Raw genomic sequence first — 18,053 nt, forward strand, 5'->3', positions numbered from 1 at the left:
TCAACTTAGCTTTAGATTTCCCCAGCAGCATAGCATGTTTTGGACTTGTGGAACTGGCTGAGCAGCAGAAACTGCCAATTCTAGCATATTGTCGACCTCTCATTCTCCTGACCATATCATACCCTATATTGCTGAAATCCGACACTAAAACACTGAGACAGAAAACAAAATTGCATTCTGTAAATGAAGGGAGCACAGTGCTTGTGCACAACAAACTCTTTGAAGACTTACTTCTGACATACCTAGGGCCACGTCTTCAGCTGTCACAAATCAGCCTGTCTGCACTGACATCAGTGAAGTGACACCAATTTGCAGCAGCAGTTGTTATGGCCCCTAAAGTGAATTTGCTCAGAATAATTACCAAAACAATTTAATTGGCTGGTTTTACAAACTGTAAATCAAATGCTGCTGAATGTGATCTTGAGGGGAGGGGGGGGGGAGTGTGAAAACTCTCTTGTCTTTCCAATGATTTCATAAACTGAAAACTTTACACTCTATAGTGAGCTGGGCTAGGCCTGGCTAAAGATTTGATAGTATGCTATGTCACCTTCCCTGTCTTCAGATGGCCATCATTTTGTAAGCTGGATACTTTGCTTAATACCATACCAGACAGAAAGTGCTGCTTCTTCAACAGTAAATAGTATTACTATGTAAAATGATGGTCATGTTCCAGTGAAATAAGAAGTACTCACATGAGGCTGGACTTTGCTGAAGATTATGAGAGGCAGGCTGGTACACGTGCAAACAATGCTATTTCTACAAGCTTTCAGGTTGTAGTTACGTTAACATTTCCAGGTAGTGAAGGCTCTCTCATTACCTCCTGTAGGTCTCAGGAAAACTCTTTATCCCTAAACTGATCTACACATGCTGCCTTTGAATAACAGTGAGCTCCTTGTCTTCTTGGCTGGTTGCACTGCAGCAGATCGTACTCAAAGATAGTTTAGTCACATCTCATTACTTTTTCTGGGGTTTTACTTTGAATAGGTTCTTTACAGGCAAAGGATATATGTGTCACAATGCGATATAATGTCCAGCCTATGAAAAAAAGAGATCCATTTTCATGGATGATAGAGAGATGTTTAGTTTGCAAACACATAAGTCAAATATTCACTTTTTTGTATATTTACATGGACAGTCTGTCATGAGATAAGGTAAGGTATTCACTGTGAATAGCTGTGAGCACTAGTTTGTCTGTCTGTGAAAATGGAGTCACCTATTATGTCTACAAGCATTTGCTACAGAATAGCTCATTCACTGTGACCGACAGCCTATGGACTTCAGGATAGCTGCTTAAGCTGATAAACTGAATTCTTGATCGCCTCTTTGTACATTTGGGGGGAACATTCAAAGGCTTTTAAACAAAAAATACAAATTCCATACCTAATTTCCCCTGCTTTTCAGTGAGATCGGGTCTTTCATTCATCTGCAGATCTTCACCCTGGGAGCACAATATTGGTGAAGCTAATGACACAAATGTTTGTGTTCTCCCAGTTTTCAAAATATTGAAGGATGCAAGGAAAGCATCTTCCCTTAAGCATCTGCAGACAATAGATAATCAAACTGAATTTCTTTATGGTCTTGCAGATATCAACGAATGCCTGAGCACCAACATGCCATGTCCAGCTGGGCAGATATGTATTAACACTGATGGCTCATACACCTGCCAGAGAATCTCACCCAGTTGTGGTCGAGGTTATCATCTCAATGAAGATGGAACAAGATGTGTAGGTAAGTAATAATTTTGAAGAAAAAAGGTTAAATGAAAATGAAAATGAATCACAACTGTTGTTTATCTTAACCAGCTCATGCACTTTGTCATAGTTTTTCATATTCATCAATTCTTGATCCTTTGTACTGGTCCCAGCAAGTAAAGAATGACAAGGATCACTTCTCGGTTCTTCAAGTAATTCACAAAACCCTGTATTCTGATAAAAGGAGAACTGATAATCATCCCCCCAAATGGCATTATCTGTGATTATATTAATATATTGGAACAATGCTATGTGATTTAAAATCTCCCCAGTACAGAGGTTCAACAGAAGGCCCACCTGCCACCTCACACAAGCCATTCAAGTAAGGCTGAAGGTCATATATGCCTTGGGCTGGCCTTCAGCTGAGGTGGCTTTTGCAAAGGGAGGTATTTTTGCATGTATTTGCAGGGTTTTGTTAGATAGCTTTGGTCAGTTTTGTGTTTACAAAGTTATCATAACTCTGCTGACTGTATGCCTCCAACATCTTACCCTAGCTATAGATCTGTTCCATGACTATTGTGTGCATAATAAAATATTTTTGTACTAGATTTCCTCTAAAGACTGTCTGATTTCCTAATTTCTTTTCCCTCCCACATCCATCAACATTAACAGGACATCTAAAAAATACCTGTTTCAATAAAAATAGTTTAGACTTGTGATTCTGACCTTATTGAAGCTGGGAACTAGATCAAAATCTTTCTTTCTGTTTCCAAACTCTTTACTACTACTGCTGAAGAAAGTCCATGACTTGTCAGACAATTAGAATTTATATTTTTATTTCACAGATAGAAGAGGCAAAAAAAAAAAAAAAATGCAACTGAGCTAAGAGTTTGCATGTTGCTTTTCTCTCAGCTTGCGTACTCATAAGTGTACTTTCAATCACTTCTGTCTTCTTTTTAGATGTGGATGAGTGCTCATCCTCTAGTCAGCCATGTGGAGAAGGACATGTTTGCATAAATGCCCCAGGCAATTACCGCTGTGAGTGCAAAGCTGGCTATTCTTTTGATGTCATCAGTAGAACTTGTATTGGTAAGTTACACCTATTGAGTTTTAAAAAATGATCTGGTATAAAGAATGCTATTGCTGTCTGCGTAACTTCTTTCACCTGAATATAAAATTGACTACTATATGATTTGTATAAATCTAATGCCATATTAAAGAGATGCTGATACTTCAAAGGCAGCTGTATTAGTATTGTCAACATGTTATCTGTTATCCTGTTAACAGGTGAGATTATGAGACAGCATGTAATTGTTTTCTGTGATACTTTTATATGCACCTATAGCAAAACATTCCTTTGAAAGATCAAAGCAACTTTCTTCTGTATATGTCTAATTCAGTTATGCACCGGGATGCTTCTAAATGAGCATTTTGAGTAAGTCCTGCCTTCTGAAGTATAAAATTTAGATCTGGAAAATAAAATTTGAATTATTCTTATCTAGAATACTACTGCAGGGAAGGCAGCCAGTGCATAGATCTCTGTATATATTTATCCTTTCAGATATCAATGAATGCAGACGCTATCCAGGCCGACTTTGTGCTCACAAGTGTGAGAATACTCCTGGTTCCTATTACTGCACTTGTACCATGGGATTCAAACTTTCAGCTGATGGCAGGTCATGTGAAGGTGAGGGTGTCATATGTGCAGGTCACATACAGCTGGTCCCTACTTTGCTCTTCTTGTGTTTTTAGCTCCTAAAATTACTCTGGAATGGCTTAAGAAATTGACTCAGTGTGGTCCATTTGATTACATGAATGCTCTTATGATTAATCAGTGCTGTTGTAGGCCATGCTGCCACTTTATGGGCCTTCTTTGGCTGGACTGCCTAGAGGTTTACTTCATTTTGAAGGGTGATCTGACTCGATCAGATTCAAGACCTTCAAGACCAGCCTTGCTGATATCCAGATACAGAAATACAGATGTGGTCCTAATGACTTATTCCAAACCACACTACACCTTGAAGAGTGGTGGGAAATAATAGCACATTGTAGATTAACCTGCAATGCCAGCCTCTACTGAGAATAACACACCCAAGGACCATTACTTCCATCCTACGCAGTGACGCATACACCATCTTCTTCTTCATTAAAAACATTATTTTCCAAGCTTTTGTCTCAGACCTGTTAAAATTGAGTCACATAGGAGACCTCAGGAATGATGAATATAGCAAGAAATTCGGATTTCAGATAAATAAATTTGCATTTCAGATTTAAATGAGTGTGAGAGCAGCCCTTGCAGTCAAGAGTGTGCCAATGTGTATGGCTCCTATCAGTGTTATTGCCGCCGTGGTTTTCAACTTAGTGACATAGATGGGATTTCATGTGAAGGTAAGAATGATGCCTTCTTTTCAGATAGGAGATGAATGAGCATTTCTTATTCACACTATCCTGTAATTGTTGCATTTGATCCTCTTTGATAGTTTTCTGTTAAACTAAGAAACTGTACTTATTGAAGACCTCACATCCATGTCCTATTTCTAGAAATACCTCTGCTTGCGTTGTGTGAGTTTTACTGATTACACTGAGCTGTAGCTTGGTGCACTTTTGTAACTTACCGCATTTTTTTTCCAAAGAACTAACAGGGTTTCAGCAAGTGAAGATACAAATGTATGTTATTACATACGTAACACATATTGTTACCAGGTATATAAAGAACACCAAGTGTTACCATGTAAGTAGGCTTTGCTTGAATGCCAGAAGGATGTCAGTGGGCAAGACACTACATGGGCAAGATGTTAAATTTGGACTAAGGTCTCTTGGACTTAATACCTGTCCTTGGGCAAAACATCTCCTGTCAATTTCCTTGTTTTAAAAACAGGATTCTTCTCCCTTCCCCTTGTAAATTATTAGGATATGTGCCACTATAAAGTGTTTTTCATTGTCAATTTATAAAACAAAATCAAACTTTGTCTCCTGGCACTTTGCATTGTTTTCAATTTTCCCCATGCCTCCATTTATTCCTCCATTTGTTTAGACTAGTCACCTCTGTCTGATGATCTTTTTCCTTACTCAGTAGATAGCATCCCCAAGTTGCATTTGAATCTCACAGTGGGAACCATAGATGTTGACTTGGTTTAATTTCATGAACACATAGCAATCACTGATGTTTTCTTTTTGCAGATATTGATGAATGTGCTTTACCTACTGGAGGGCATATCTGTTCCTTTCGATGTATTAATATTCCTGGGAGCTTTCAATGTACTTGTCCTTCCACTGGTTACAGGTTGGCACCTAATGCACGCAACTGTCAAGGCAAGTTTGATATCTGTAGGGACACTTAACTAGACTGTAGACTTTTGAAATTTTCTAATTTTATTTTATGTTTTAAAATGTGTCTTTTTTCAGCATTAAAGAAGTAAACGTCATCTTGAAATAAAAGAAAGTTTTATAATAAATAAACAGGATTCTGTGTGAAATTATCTTATAACTTATAGAATGCAACAAAGAATACTTTTTGTATAACATATTTAAAGAATTCTAATGAACTCAGTGAAGATGAAGATTCCTGCTGTGAAATGCTATGGGTTTAACCATTAAAAGGAAATATGATCACCTTATAGCCATTTCAGCAAATATTTAGGTCTTATCCACTTAGTGGCACTGCTGCTCTTCCTTTTCCTATTCTTACCTTGCTAGCCTTCTTATTGGCCTAATTTTCTTCTATTTTTTCTTTTTTTTTCCTCATTTCCTTCCCATATTGTAACAACATTTAATTGCTCTCTGTATCATGTAGTACCTAACATGATAGCTTCATCTCTGGCACATGCAGAGAGAGGAATTTGCATGCATTTAATACACTCATTTTTTCCATTTGGCAGATATTGATGAGTGTGTTGCAGAAACCCACAACTGTTCATTCAACGAGACCTGCTTTAACATCCAGGGGGGCTTTCGCTGTCTATCTTTGGAATGCCCAGAAAATTACCGGAAATCAGGAGATACGTAAGTACTTTTTTTTTTTTTTTTTTCCCTAAGGTAGAATAGTTTTGTGGTGACATGATCTTCATGTTACATCACTGCAGACTGACGTACATACTTTGTTGGTAGGCCTACCCTATTTTGCACACACAGGTCTGGTCCCTTTCTTATGCTCCTGTTTCAGCCTAAAAAAAAGTTATTTCCTTAAAAAATAGCAACAAGCTGACAGGCAACATAGCTGCTGTGTGTCAGTGCTTTGCATTGTAATGATTTCTAGAGGCATAATCTGATGATCTCTGTCTAGCTACCCTATAGTCAACCATTTAGGGAGGTTACATTCAGCTTCAAAATTCTGATTTTTCTTTCCTTTCACACTCAGTCTTTGCTGGCTATTACACTCCACTGAAAAACTCATTTTGTTTTTTGGTCCCTCTCTAAAGTCTCACCAGTGCTGTTGCAAAGCATTGCAAAAATGTCTTTCTTTAATGCCATTTCAGTATCACTGCTGTTAACAAGGCTATGAACCCTAGCAAGGGTAACGTATTAGTTGCTGCCTGTATTTGTGTCTTTTAACCAAGATCAGAGAATGCCTATGCATTTGTCTGTTAAAGATATGACATACAGGTATGGAAAGAGAGGCAGATCATTTACACCTTCCCAGTGGTGCTAGCAATGTGGTGAAATCCTTGCAAAATTTCAGTAATGTAGCTAGAGCTTGTGTGTGATGCAGGTGACTGCTTTTTCTCCTGCCTCGCAGCTTTATGGTAACCCCCTACTCCAGTGGTTCTGCTGAAGGCTGCTCCTCCACAGTCTCCCCATGTGCCTCATACACAGATAAGTGTATACCGTACTGGCTAGGGAGGAAAGCTGACAGGTCATCAACCCACTATCACTGTCCACAGTCAATGCACTTATGCCCATCACAAATAAGTTGGGTACTCTATACCTCCTCTGTAGAATGAAGCTAACACTGTTCTTCCTCAGAGAGACCTTGTGAGGTTAGTTTCTGTTTAAATCTTGGGCTTGGCATGGCCAGTTTAAATCTCTGTTTAAATCTTAGTGGCATGGCAGGTGTATTTGATCAGAATGCTGTAGAGGCAGTTCTCAGTATTAAAACATATCATATATACTCATTTTTAGAAGTTTCAATAGTAATTAACATTTAAGTAATATTTGTCAAATCAATAAGCAAAAAGTACCTCATGAGGTAGATGTTCTCTTTACTTGTCATATTATTGTTTGCTCATTTGTATCCTAATAAAAAAAAAGAAATGAGTCATTTGCAGTGGGCCACTAAGCAGAATTAGCAGGTTTTCACTCTTATAAACATTATTGAGTTGCAGACTTCATAAAAAAATCATATCACATTCTGTTTCTCTTGTAGACTTCTTCAGTTATCTTTTCCTTCACAAAATAGTTTCTCAGTTGTGATGCTCTTAATTTTCTTATTTTTCCTGAATTCATCTTCTTTTTCCTCTGCATTTTTATACATACATTAAAATTAATGGCTGTTTGAAATTTAAGGGATCCTTTCTGGAAGCAGTAGAATATCTGAATTGTTTTTCTAAGTCTGGGCTTTTGGGGCCCTGTGATTGCTCACTCTGCCTAACTCAGGCTTGTAGAGCGAGAATCCTCTGATGTGCTAGGGTTAAAATTAAGCCAAGTTAGACAAAAGCTCTGCAACTGCTTAGTGCAGTTCTGGTTATTTTAATTCTCTGAGTTACTGTCCTCTTAGATTTAGTAAGTTTGCTCCTCTCAACATCTACAGACATGATTTCTAAGTTTATCATAGCAATATGTTTGCATAAACAAAAGAATATGAGTTTATCGCCCTTATGGCAAAAATCCATGTTAGTTCAATGGGGAGATGAATAGTTTCATACTTAGCCAGTATGAGAGTATCTTAGCAGCATTTGAAAAACAGGATGAAGGACATGTATTGGGTTACTTTGTGTCCTTTGGGGAACAGTCCCATAAGGCAATTCTTTTGCACCCTTTCTACATTCACACTAATGCACATATTCTTGAATCATTTGTCTTTGGCATATATAACCCAACATAGGGTATTATGGGCTGGTAGATAGCATATCTTCATTAGCACTTGCCTGATAATGATATTAAATTACTTTTTCAGTTAACTTCGTGCCAAGATTTTAAAATCAAAATCGTCAGCTTCTCTTAGCATTTTATCTGTTAGAGATACCAGTGGCTTCTCTTCTTTTTATTTAAAACACATTCCAGGTTTACCAATCTGACACATCATAAAAAAGACAAAATATTTTACATTCCCATCAAGTTGGTATTTCACAGGACTTCTTACTCTATTCCCAGTATGTTTTTCAGAACAGCTATAATTTAACAGGCCTCAGTCCTACGAATACAAATTTGTTCTTTCTTATTTTTACTTAAAATCCTTATATTATATAAATCCTTATATACAACAACCCCCAGTGATCCAAAAACTTCCTTACCTAATACCTCTAAAGTGCAGATTTTGCATGGTGGCTATTCCAATGGTAATTGTTGTTAAATGAAGTAATCACAGTATGATCAAATGACGTAGCTTGAAAGTTCAGAATGCTGTAAAAATATCTCAAGCTTCATGAAGAAACAAAATACATAACCTTCCCCAAATATCCAGCAAAGTGCCTGGCACAGTCTGATCCTTAATGGTAACATTTTATTAAAAGTCTTATCTCTTTTACTTAAATTTTGCATATTTTCTTTTTCTTGAGCAGCCTATAGGCTTGATGTTTTTCCAAGGGTAATTAAGACTTAACTTGCTGTACTCCTCTTGCGAAAGACTTTTTTTTGTTTTCAAATTGCATAACAATTAAATTCTCTTTATGTGACACTTAAATCAAACATTTGTAATATTTAGGCCAAGAATAACAGTAGAAAAGATAAAGTGATTATGGCAGTGTGTCAGAAAGGTATGCTGCATTGAGCCAGAATGGGAAATAGTCTTATATTCTAGACATGTCTGCTTATTATTAAAGTTGCTTGTCACTTCTTATTATTAGAATCTGTTTTTAACTGCTTAGAATATTGCCAGAACTTAACCAAGGGCTAAAATTTTCCATGCTGAGTGTCTGACTCGCACTCAAGTTTGTGAAAATTTCAGCCAAAGCAGTTCACTCATTTCCAGGAAGGAGGATAGAGAGAAGCACATTGTTTCATATGCTTAAGACATTTTGATGATTTTTTTCTTTGAAGAGTTTGCCATCATTTTTTGGAGCAGAGATTTGAAATTTGTTAAGCGATGACTTTTGCACTCCTAGTCATCCTTATCAAAACCTCTAAAACTTCTGAAGTTATGAACTTTGTAGTATTGCAGTTAGCCTTTTTTCATAAACTTTAGAAAATGAGAGCCTTGAAAGATAATCTTAATCCACTCAAACTTTTTCTTCAAGTCCTTCATTGATAAGGATTTCATAGTCTTTGTGACAATCTGTCTTTGTATTTGACTGTCCTCAATTCAATTTAATTCCTCTTATCAATAGAGAGGTCTCTATATTTTAGCAGCAAACAATTATTTTCTGACTTAACAGGCTTGAACCTCCTAAAGTTCTTACAGCAGTCTGAAATGTGCATATGCTGACTGCACAGACTATCTGAGCCCACTCCCACATATGGCCACAGGAATGAAGCCAGAGTTTCCTTGTAATGTCAGCTCCTATCTGTTCTGGGCCAGGCACTTCTAGACCTGACAGCCTGAGAGCCTGTTTCTTCCATGCTTTCAGAGACCACCCAGACTCCATGGATAAGAAAAGATTCTAGCAGAGAAGAGAGAAAAGCCAATTCAATAGGAAGGAAAGGATTATTTGGGGATAAGGAGGCTGAATGAAGAGAGGATAGAATCTGAAACTGTGACCAGGTGAGGAGAATGAGTCTGGGAGATGCTTGAAGGGTGGAAAGTAAAACTGAGTAACACAATTCAGATACAAGAGGGAAACGAACACTGGAAAATAATGTAGCATGGATATGATAGTAGAAAGGGTTAAGGGTTAACCATACTGGTTAAGGGTGATCTCAGGTTTAGATGAAGACTGGTAGAACAAAAGATAATTTGGAATAGTTGCACAAAGATACTGAGGGAAGGGGGGGGTATGTTTAGGGACTAGGACTGTGAGCTAGGAACTGAAAGAATGAAGTGACAACCAGGAGAACATGGAGCGAGAAGAGGATTGGCACTGACTGAGTAGAAAGTCCCGACCTCAGATGTTTGAGTGACCAGGAAGGGAGACTAGGTAAGGAAAGTGGCTGGGTAGAAGGAGCTAGGCTGGGAAAGAGATGAGTGACACAAGAAGAGGACATAAAGACTTGATAGTGAGGGCAAAATGGGTATCGGTCTGTGCCTTCTACAGCTTAAAACTATTTAGGACTTTCCAACTGTAGATAAGAAGAACATGCAGAGGATTTGTCCTTCTTATCTACTGCATTACTCTATGCTACATTCTTGCCTGAGTCTGAAGAGGAACTTCAGATCCTGACCGTTTTTACTTGTTTAAGAAATATCTATGAAAACCAAGCAGCTATTGGTTTCATTCCCTTTAAGATCTGGTCTATTTAGGACAATAACCACCTTCTCTAATCGGTTGCTGCATTAACATAAATGTGGAGGTCTATAATATGGATAGAGCCAGCTAAGGGCCCATCTGGGCCTCAAAGCAGATGCAGCCTTTTGAAAAGAAATGTACACTGATGATAGAATAAAAGAGTGCCTTTGTAGAGGAACGTGTTTTAGGAGGTACAGGAAATTGTTACAGCTCTGGAAACCCGCAAAGAGCTGAATTTCAAAGATGTGTAGTATATAGTTCACTGGTAATATTTGGTTTGTCAATTAGCATATTGACATGGTTTCTCTGTATAAAATAAACTTCAAAGCTAACTACAAAACTAAAGTTCTGCTAAAAAGTTCTTTTCCCAATAGAGCATAAGAAATTCTTAAACAACACTCAGCTCTTTTCAAACTGCCTCTACCTACCAAGTGAAAACCTGGCTCAGAAATTAACAGGAAGAAAGATGGAAAATACTTTCTCCTTACTGCTGTTAGGAAATGTTGTAGTCATTCTGAAAAATGAAATCTCTCTGTTCTTGGTTGTTTTATTTTCCTTTATGAGTAACCAATATTTGGTACATAAAACTTATACTACCACTATTTTTTTGCAGCCAGTTTTTCAGCCAAGTAAAATAATTTAAGATAAAAGAGTAACAAACAATACAGGGAGCTAAAATAATCAGGAATTAATACAGAAATAGTTTTTTAGCAGCATTGTATGCTTATTTTGCAAGCCCATGTGCCTCATTGCAGAGGTTTGCAGGAATTATAAAGACATATTTAGAATTGTCTCTCTGCAAAGTATTTTATGTTTTACTTGCTCTGTGGGTTATATTTCTTTGGTAGCAGATTGCTCCCTCCTCAGCATTTCCCTTTTGAAACAGGCTCTTTTAGTGCTCTTACCCACAGCGACGCTTTGTGGTAGCAGGACGCAGTAGCTGTATGGCCGTCTAATCCATAGTGAGATACCACAGAGCTGGAGCAGCACCCGTGGTCTCGGTCTGCTCATTCACTAGCAGTAGGTTGTAAAATACGCCTACCATATGATTTCCTTCTGCCCACTAAAGGGAAGCATTTAAAATAAGGTCTAGAGGGTACATTGGGATTTAAAAGCTCGTTGTTTGTTGCCGTTCTGGTGTGTGACCCCAGCACGAGCTCTGGTTCTTGAAAGCAATAATATTTGCTGTCTCTTCTTTGTGGCTATTTGATGGAAAAATTAGTGCACATGAACTAAACCTATAGTGAATTGTGCAGTGTATAATGCATACCACCAACAATAAAGATAAAAAATGATCAATTCCAAATAATTCTGACTCTTACCCACAGCCATATCTGTCTCCACAAATAACTATGAATCAGCAGAATAGAAGGCTCCTTTTCAAATCTTAGGAAGTTGGGAGCTTTTTTTATTTATTTATTTTTTAATTCTAGCTATTATTATAAAGCATATTTTACTTTTATAAAAGAATAAATCATGGCATTTTATGAGCATGTAAATGCTTCCAAAAAGACTGACATGAAGAAAATATTTTCAGTCAAGAAATTAAATGTCTTAACTTGCTTTCTGATTTCAATAAAGCTGAATAAACTGATGACATTTCAGAAAAGAATGCAAAAGTCACTATACTTAAAAATATTCAAGAATATCCATGCCTAATTAGATGGCCATCCTTTGAAGACTTGTGCATGTTCTTTACATAAAGGAATAAAATTAAGAAAGCGTTTAAGTCTTCCAAGGATTGTTTTTACTTTATTTTGCAAATAGTGTTAAAAGAAAACATAAATTAACTGAAGAACTGAGGGTACTTTTAACTACTTTTTTTTTTTTTTGGAAATAGCTGTTCTGCATATAATGAGAAGTTTCTGGAATTCAGGTCACCATACGCTGTCAAGCAGCAAAGTGGTGCTTGCTTATGAGCCACAGTTCTGTTGATACTAGATACTTCTGGTAAGAGCTCAACTGAATGTGTCAAAAGAAAATAAATGAAATGGGCACTCAAGATTTCTTACCATGTTTTGAGGAAAAAAAAAGCAATCTGTGCTTTCTTGCTGCAACATTTCTTTGTAGAGAAAAAGCTTTTGCAGTAATAGTATTTCTGAATAAATAGTTCCGGTTCCAAAGCCTCATCCTGTGGACTGAGTATTGCTTTTGAATTGAATGTTGTACCTAATTTATTTGATGCATGGCTGTGCACAAGGCAGGTTTGGAGCTAAATGCACAATCTTTTTGTCCCCAAATTTTGCAAAGTCAACATCCAGCTCTGATCATAAAGTCTAGCTCTACTTCTGGCATAAAGTGCAGAACTCAAGCACCTGTTTGAGAAGACATTCAGATAACAGACTGAATTTGGTGATTTTGGTGAGGTCTTTAATCTGAAATTCATATCAACTTTCTTTCATCTGATTCTCTAAATACTTCTCAAACCCACCAGGTAACATGACATGTTAAATACTGATTAATATGCTGGTAAACTATAACATTCTTTAGTAACTGTGACATATTAAAGCATATACCTGCCTATGCCATGTTTTATAGGATTAGCAGAAAGGAGATTGCTCTCTCCATGTAGGTCATAATTTCCAGTGCTGACACTGGGACTGAGTTTGTTGTTCATTTTCTGTCTGTATGAGTGATCTCTTACTAGTCCTCTGGATGTGTTCCTGTAACACAACACCTCTTGATAAGGGAAGAAAACAGCAATTAGCAAAGGGTACCTTTCTCACTCGTCAGCATCATTCCTGTGACTCGAGGCTGTATAAAAGTGGACTGAACGTGTAGGGCACATGCTGGAGATGTCAGGCTCTTGGCCCTTGTTTTCAGTGCTTGCTTAGATGTGTGTTAGACTGACTTAAGTTGGCTCTCCCAGAGAAATACGGTGCTACATTAAGAGGAGAAAGGAGATTGTTCTTCGAAGCAAATAAACTAGAACATACAGACAGTGTTGGAAACAAGATTTGCATTCTTCTATGTGTTGTCAAATGGTGAACCTACACAGTGCAGTATCTGGAGTGCCCTTTCTGTCTTGAAAAGACCAACATTTTGTAAGCGTATATGGTGGTTTCCACAATATTTTGCTGTCTAAAATCTAACCCTCTAAGGACATCCCAAATACAACATTTAACATATGTCCAGTTGACAAAAGAATAAAACTTCTAAAAATAGAAAAAAAAACCCTATGTTCTCTTGAGGAAGATTCTAAATTCTAATAAACTCTCACCCACAATGAGATGTGAGACTTAATTCACCAGTGCATGCAAAGAAAGGGCAACACTTCTTAAAATGGCAACTCTCCTCCAAAAGCACCAACTAAAGACATTCATCTTTATTTAATAAATGTCCATTTGCAATGTGACTGAGCTAGCAGACTGAAGAATGGATACAGTATGCAAATCAACATATCTTTTCCCATCCCCACTGCCCTTGCTTTCCTATCACGCTTGCTAAATGTACACTAATCTTCCTCTTGTCTTGTGTTCTCGCTTTTCTTGCAGTCGCTGTGAGCGCTTGCCTTGTAATGAAAATAAGGAGTGCCAGAGCCTGCCTCTGAGAATAACCTACTATCACCTCTCTTTTCCTACCAACATTCAAGTACCCACCGACATTTTCCACATGGGCCCTTCCAATGCGGTCCCAGGGGATAAAATTCTGCTATCCATCATCAGCGGGAACCAGGAGGGTTTTTTCACCACAAAAAAAGTGAACAACCACAGTGGCATTGTGGTCATGCAGCAGCAAATCACAGAGCCCAGAGATCTTCTTCTGACCATTCAAATGCAACTTTTCCGCCATGGAACTGTCAGCACATTTATTGCCAAACTTTTTATCTTTGTCTCTGCACAGCTTTGATCCCTAACTTGCAGGCATCAGTGGCTACCTTTTCTCTTTTGATAGTAGCTTTTTTTTTCCAGTTTTAATAAAGTTTTAGTTCATCTATTGCATGCCGCACTTGCATTTTATTTGCCATCATCATTACAGTCCTCCACTTTCCTCCATTACTGAACGTTTCAATTGGAGAGATTCTTATGTGTGCTGTGCATCATTGCAGAAAGCCAAAATAGGTTTCAGTAGCTTATTATCTGAATATATTGAGGACTGAACTGTTAATTCACACAACAGTGGAGTTGGTCTCATCTGATGATACACGGCTGCATATATTTAGGTCTGAATTTTCAAAACAGCAATAGATACATAATTTGAGCTGCCTAAACTGAAACATATTTATAGAGAGTTTTGTCATCTGGGGGGCAATTACTGTATATTTTCTGAAAATAAAAATCTATTAAAAGGGCGTAAGAGGCCTTTGGAATCTCAGAGGTACAAGAACAAACACATCACTTTGAAAACGTAGAGTAAGTTTCTTAACTTGCAATAATTACCACTGCTGCCAGTGAGCCTGTGCTGAATTACACAGCTACAAATCCCAATCTTACTTTTAAGGCTGGTACAAAAGAGAATCTCCTCTAATGAAGTTTTATTTTAGAGCTATTTCATCTTCCTTTCTATGAAATTTTCACTGTATTGAACAACTAATGATGAGGAAAGAGCAGTGAACTCCTAACAGCATTCAAGTAGTAGCAGACAACTCCTTGCTATTTCACAGACTACATCCTGAGAATTATCATCATGCACATTTGATAAAGATGCCTAGTTGGTCTCATAATATTTTCTTATCTCTATCTGCTATATCAGAACTGATAACTTCACAACTGTAAAGAGTCTGGTTTTTTTTGTTTGGTTGGTTTTTTGTTTTTTTTTTTTTTTAATTACCAGCCCTGAAAGGTCATCCAGAATTTCAAAAGCCAAATCTTAACTTCTTACTTCTGTGACTCCAAGAGCAAGGTAGACAGTGCAGCTGGGATTTCTTTGGAAATATGATGTTTATGAGCTGGAAGAGAATTTATTTTATACTTCAGTCTTTGTATTAATAAATATTAAAAGCTCAGGCCCAGAGGTATGATCCAAAAATTAATGCTCTTTGACATTGTCCTGGGCTCAGATATCTCTATCTTATATAGACAGAATGGTCAAGCCATAGCTACGTGGGGAATAATCCATCTTTCTATATATCTACAAAAATCCTTGGCTATGTAAATACAGACAGTGCAGCCAAGGAACAAGGTTAGAAACTGGGAATTTTCTAAACCAAGATCATGAGCCTTAATCACCTGGACACAAGGAATTACTCTATTAGCTGTAAGCTTCAGGCTCTTAGGCTCATTGTGAGCCAAGGGCTAGACTGGGATATGATAACAGCACTCTTGCCAGAGCATTACATGCTCCCTAAGGCAAAGTTTATCCCAGCTGGCTGACAGGAGTTCAAGTCCCACAAGGAATGCCAACATTTAATGAGTCTGTTGACACATATTTATAAAGCTGCCAGAAGCTGCCAGTGGGGATAGAGTCCCAGCTTTCACTATTGAAAGTACAAGCTCATGCTATTCAGACTAATGGGGTTTCTTACCACAGAAGATGCTCGTATATAAATGCCCTCTGGCTACCGGTTCATTATGAGGCCATAATGAAGTAGAATAAAGATTAAAAAATAAACTTAATCTTTGCAAGCATTAATATATATTTATTTGGCAGGAAAAGAAGAGATTATGAGAATTTGGCCCTCAATGTTGTAACATGCTACCATATACTGTCGTTTCATTGCATGCTTGCATTCAGCAAGCAATTTAAGACCACAGAGCTCAGATTCTAAGTATTAGATACTTTAATGCTGCAATGTAGTTGGAACTTTTAAAAAAACATTTTAATTGTATAGCATCACTTACGTGCATGAGTCTTTCCAAATGAAAATGAAATCAGGGCTCCTGGTCCAAAGATCATACTGATTATATCAGACAGAGAATATGAAAAAGAATGACACTAGATCCCAGGAGGCAAGAAAACAATATATTCAAGAAAGCATTATTTGCACAATAATCAGAGCAACTGGACTGTTTCTTAACTTTTTTCTTTTTTAAAAATGAAAAAAAGCATGGAGGAGGTACCAGCTGCAGATATGCGATTCATGATAGAGGGCAAACTTCAAGGAAAGAGTTGAATAAACATTCTCAGCATATGGAAAAAAACTTTTGTCAGTCACAGTGCCCACTAGAGGAGAACAGAAGCCATAAGAAAAGCATCAGCTAACCAGAAGATAAAATATATATGTGATGTGTATGGATAAAATCAAAAGAGTATTTTGAGAGCAGAGCACGTCACTAATAATAAACATTAAGAATTTGAAATAGATGCTAGTTGTGAAAGAAATTGTTCCGAGAGATGCATACAGATATGCAATCCAAGCAATGGGATAAACAAGCATTAATAACTGCATTTCAGATAAGCTGGTGCAATTATCAAAGATCTCAAAAGAAAGAAGTTTAGAGAATGAAAATTTATGTGGGGGAAAATGAAAGCACAATCTTGAGCTGTACAGTGAGGACAGAGTGAAAAGCAAAGCTGCAGGATTTGTAAGAGGGAAGAGAAACAATGCAGAGAAACAGAAATGACACGAAAGTCTAACTCTGCCGTGTATATAGTTGCAGACTGGATGGATCTAGAAACTAGTTATAGTTAGCCACAGACACAAACAACTCACTTGTGATTGTTGCGATCCTCAGTTTCTATATACAGAATACTTAATTCATGTCAGAATGCTTTGCTCCATTGAGTCAGCAGTGAGAACTATGAATATAAGTCACATTTAGGACTTCATCTTTAACAAATTAATGACTGTATTGGATGGGAATTTCAGAAACATTTGTATTTGTCAAATGCTGTTCCAACTGAAGTCAAGAGCAAAGCTCCCTTTCCTTTTAATGGGAGCAAAGGCAGACCAATACTGAATGTTTCAGATATTCCCATTAGAATGTTTTTGCCTACCCATTCCATTGTTTAAATACAGCTTTGAAAATTCATGATGCTGTTTTATGTGTTATGTTGATACTTTGTAAGTAACAAAGTCACAGAATTAGGTATGCAAGTCACTGTTTATTGGTGTCACTGAAACCTTTAGGTGATGCCATAGTCCATTCCTTTTATGTTATGCAATGCAAAGAGAAAAACTTTTAAAGAAATGTTTCAGAATCTGTAAACATGTTACTAGAAGTAAAACTTGATTGACTTGGCTGTTACTACTTTAGCTTAGCAGGACTGTGAGGAACCATTCAGTGTTTATTTGTATGGCTGCACATATGCCTGTTAAATTCCCTATACACAATAGGAAGGCAGAGAGAAAAAAATAAACATGACTGATGTACATTTTGCTTCAATTCTATTTGTTACATGTTTGAAATAGACTATTTTACACTGGAACTAGACTTTGTAATTTAGCAGATCCTTACTCTGCACACGTGAGGGTCAAGTAGCTGGAAGTCCTTTCTTCATTTGGAAGCTAGGGCTTAAAATAAGCAGATGTAATTTGTTGCCTTTGTTACTTGTTAAGCAGGCTATTAAGTCCATATATCCAGAATTAATTAATTCTAAAATGAGCAGTATTTCAGCAGAAACCCTATGACATGGCTAGGAAACCATGAAATGCTTCCTACTGAGATGAAGGTAGGAAGTAAAAGCTCTCTCCTGCCCTCTATCTCCATTCTCCGTCTCCAGTCTCAAAATCTCTCAGCTATGGAATGAGAATAACAAGCTTGACTCATCTGGTGTAAATTAACCCAGCTTCATTGCCTTTTCTTGGACTATGTCAGTTCATATCTGTTGAAGCATGTTGATTCGTGTTTTTTCTTTTATCTTTATTATAGTTTCATACAAAATCAGCATGTTCGGTTTTGTTTTCTTTGATGAGCAAATGTAGGTAGCATATACTAAGAAGTTA

At 37.3% G+C, this 18,053-nt stretch overlaps 1 protein-coding gene across 2 annotated transcripts in view; it reads left to right on the plus strand.

Moving 5' to 3' along the window:
* The window catches only part of FBLN1 (fibulin 1), a 79,146-nt gene that overhangs the window by 37,118 nt on the left and 23,975 nt on the right, over nucleotides 1-18,053 (plus strand). The window contains exons 9-15 of one of the 2 annotated variants that reach the window (XM_062592555.1): nucleotides 1,585-1,728; nucleotides 2,652-2,780; nucleotides 3,253-3,378; nucleotides 3,960-4,079; nucleotides 4,872-5,003; nucleotides 5,570-5,693; nucleotides 13,723-14,163. In XM_062592555.1, coding sequence (XP_062448539.1) covers nucleotides 1,585-1,728; nucleotides 2,652-2,780; nucleotides 3,253-3,378; nucleotides 3,960-4,079; nucleotides 4,872-5,003; nucleotides 5,570-5,693; nucleotides 13,723-14,077 — 1,130 coding nt within the window. In that variant the 3' untranslated portion in view covers nucleotides 14,078-14,163. Of the gene's footprint in view, nucleotides 1-1,584; nucleotides 1,729-2,651; nucleotides 2,781-3,252; nucleotides 3,379-3,959; nucleotides 4,080-4,871; nucleotides 5,004-5,569; nucleotides 5,694-13,722; nucleotides 14,164-18,053 lie in introns of those variants that run through there. The other variant, XM_062592545.1, reaches the window with a different exon arrangement.

Source organism: Rhea pennata, chromosome 1 (assembly GCF_028389875.1).
Source record: "Rhea pennata isolate bPtePen1 chromosome 1, bPtePen1.pri, whole genome shotgun sequence".
NCBI classification, from domain to species: Eukaryota; Metazoa; Chordata; class Aves; order Rheiformes; family Rheidae; genus Rhea; species Rhea pennata.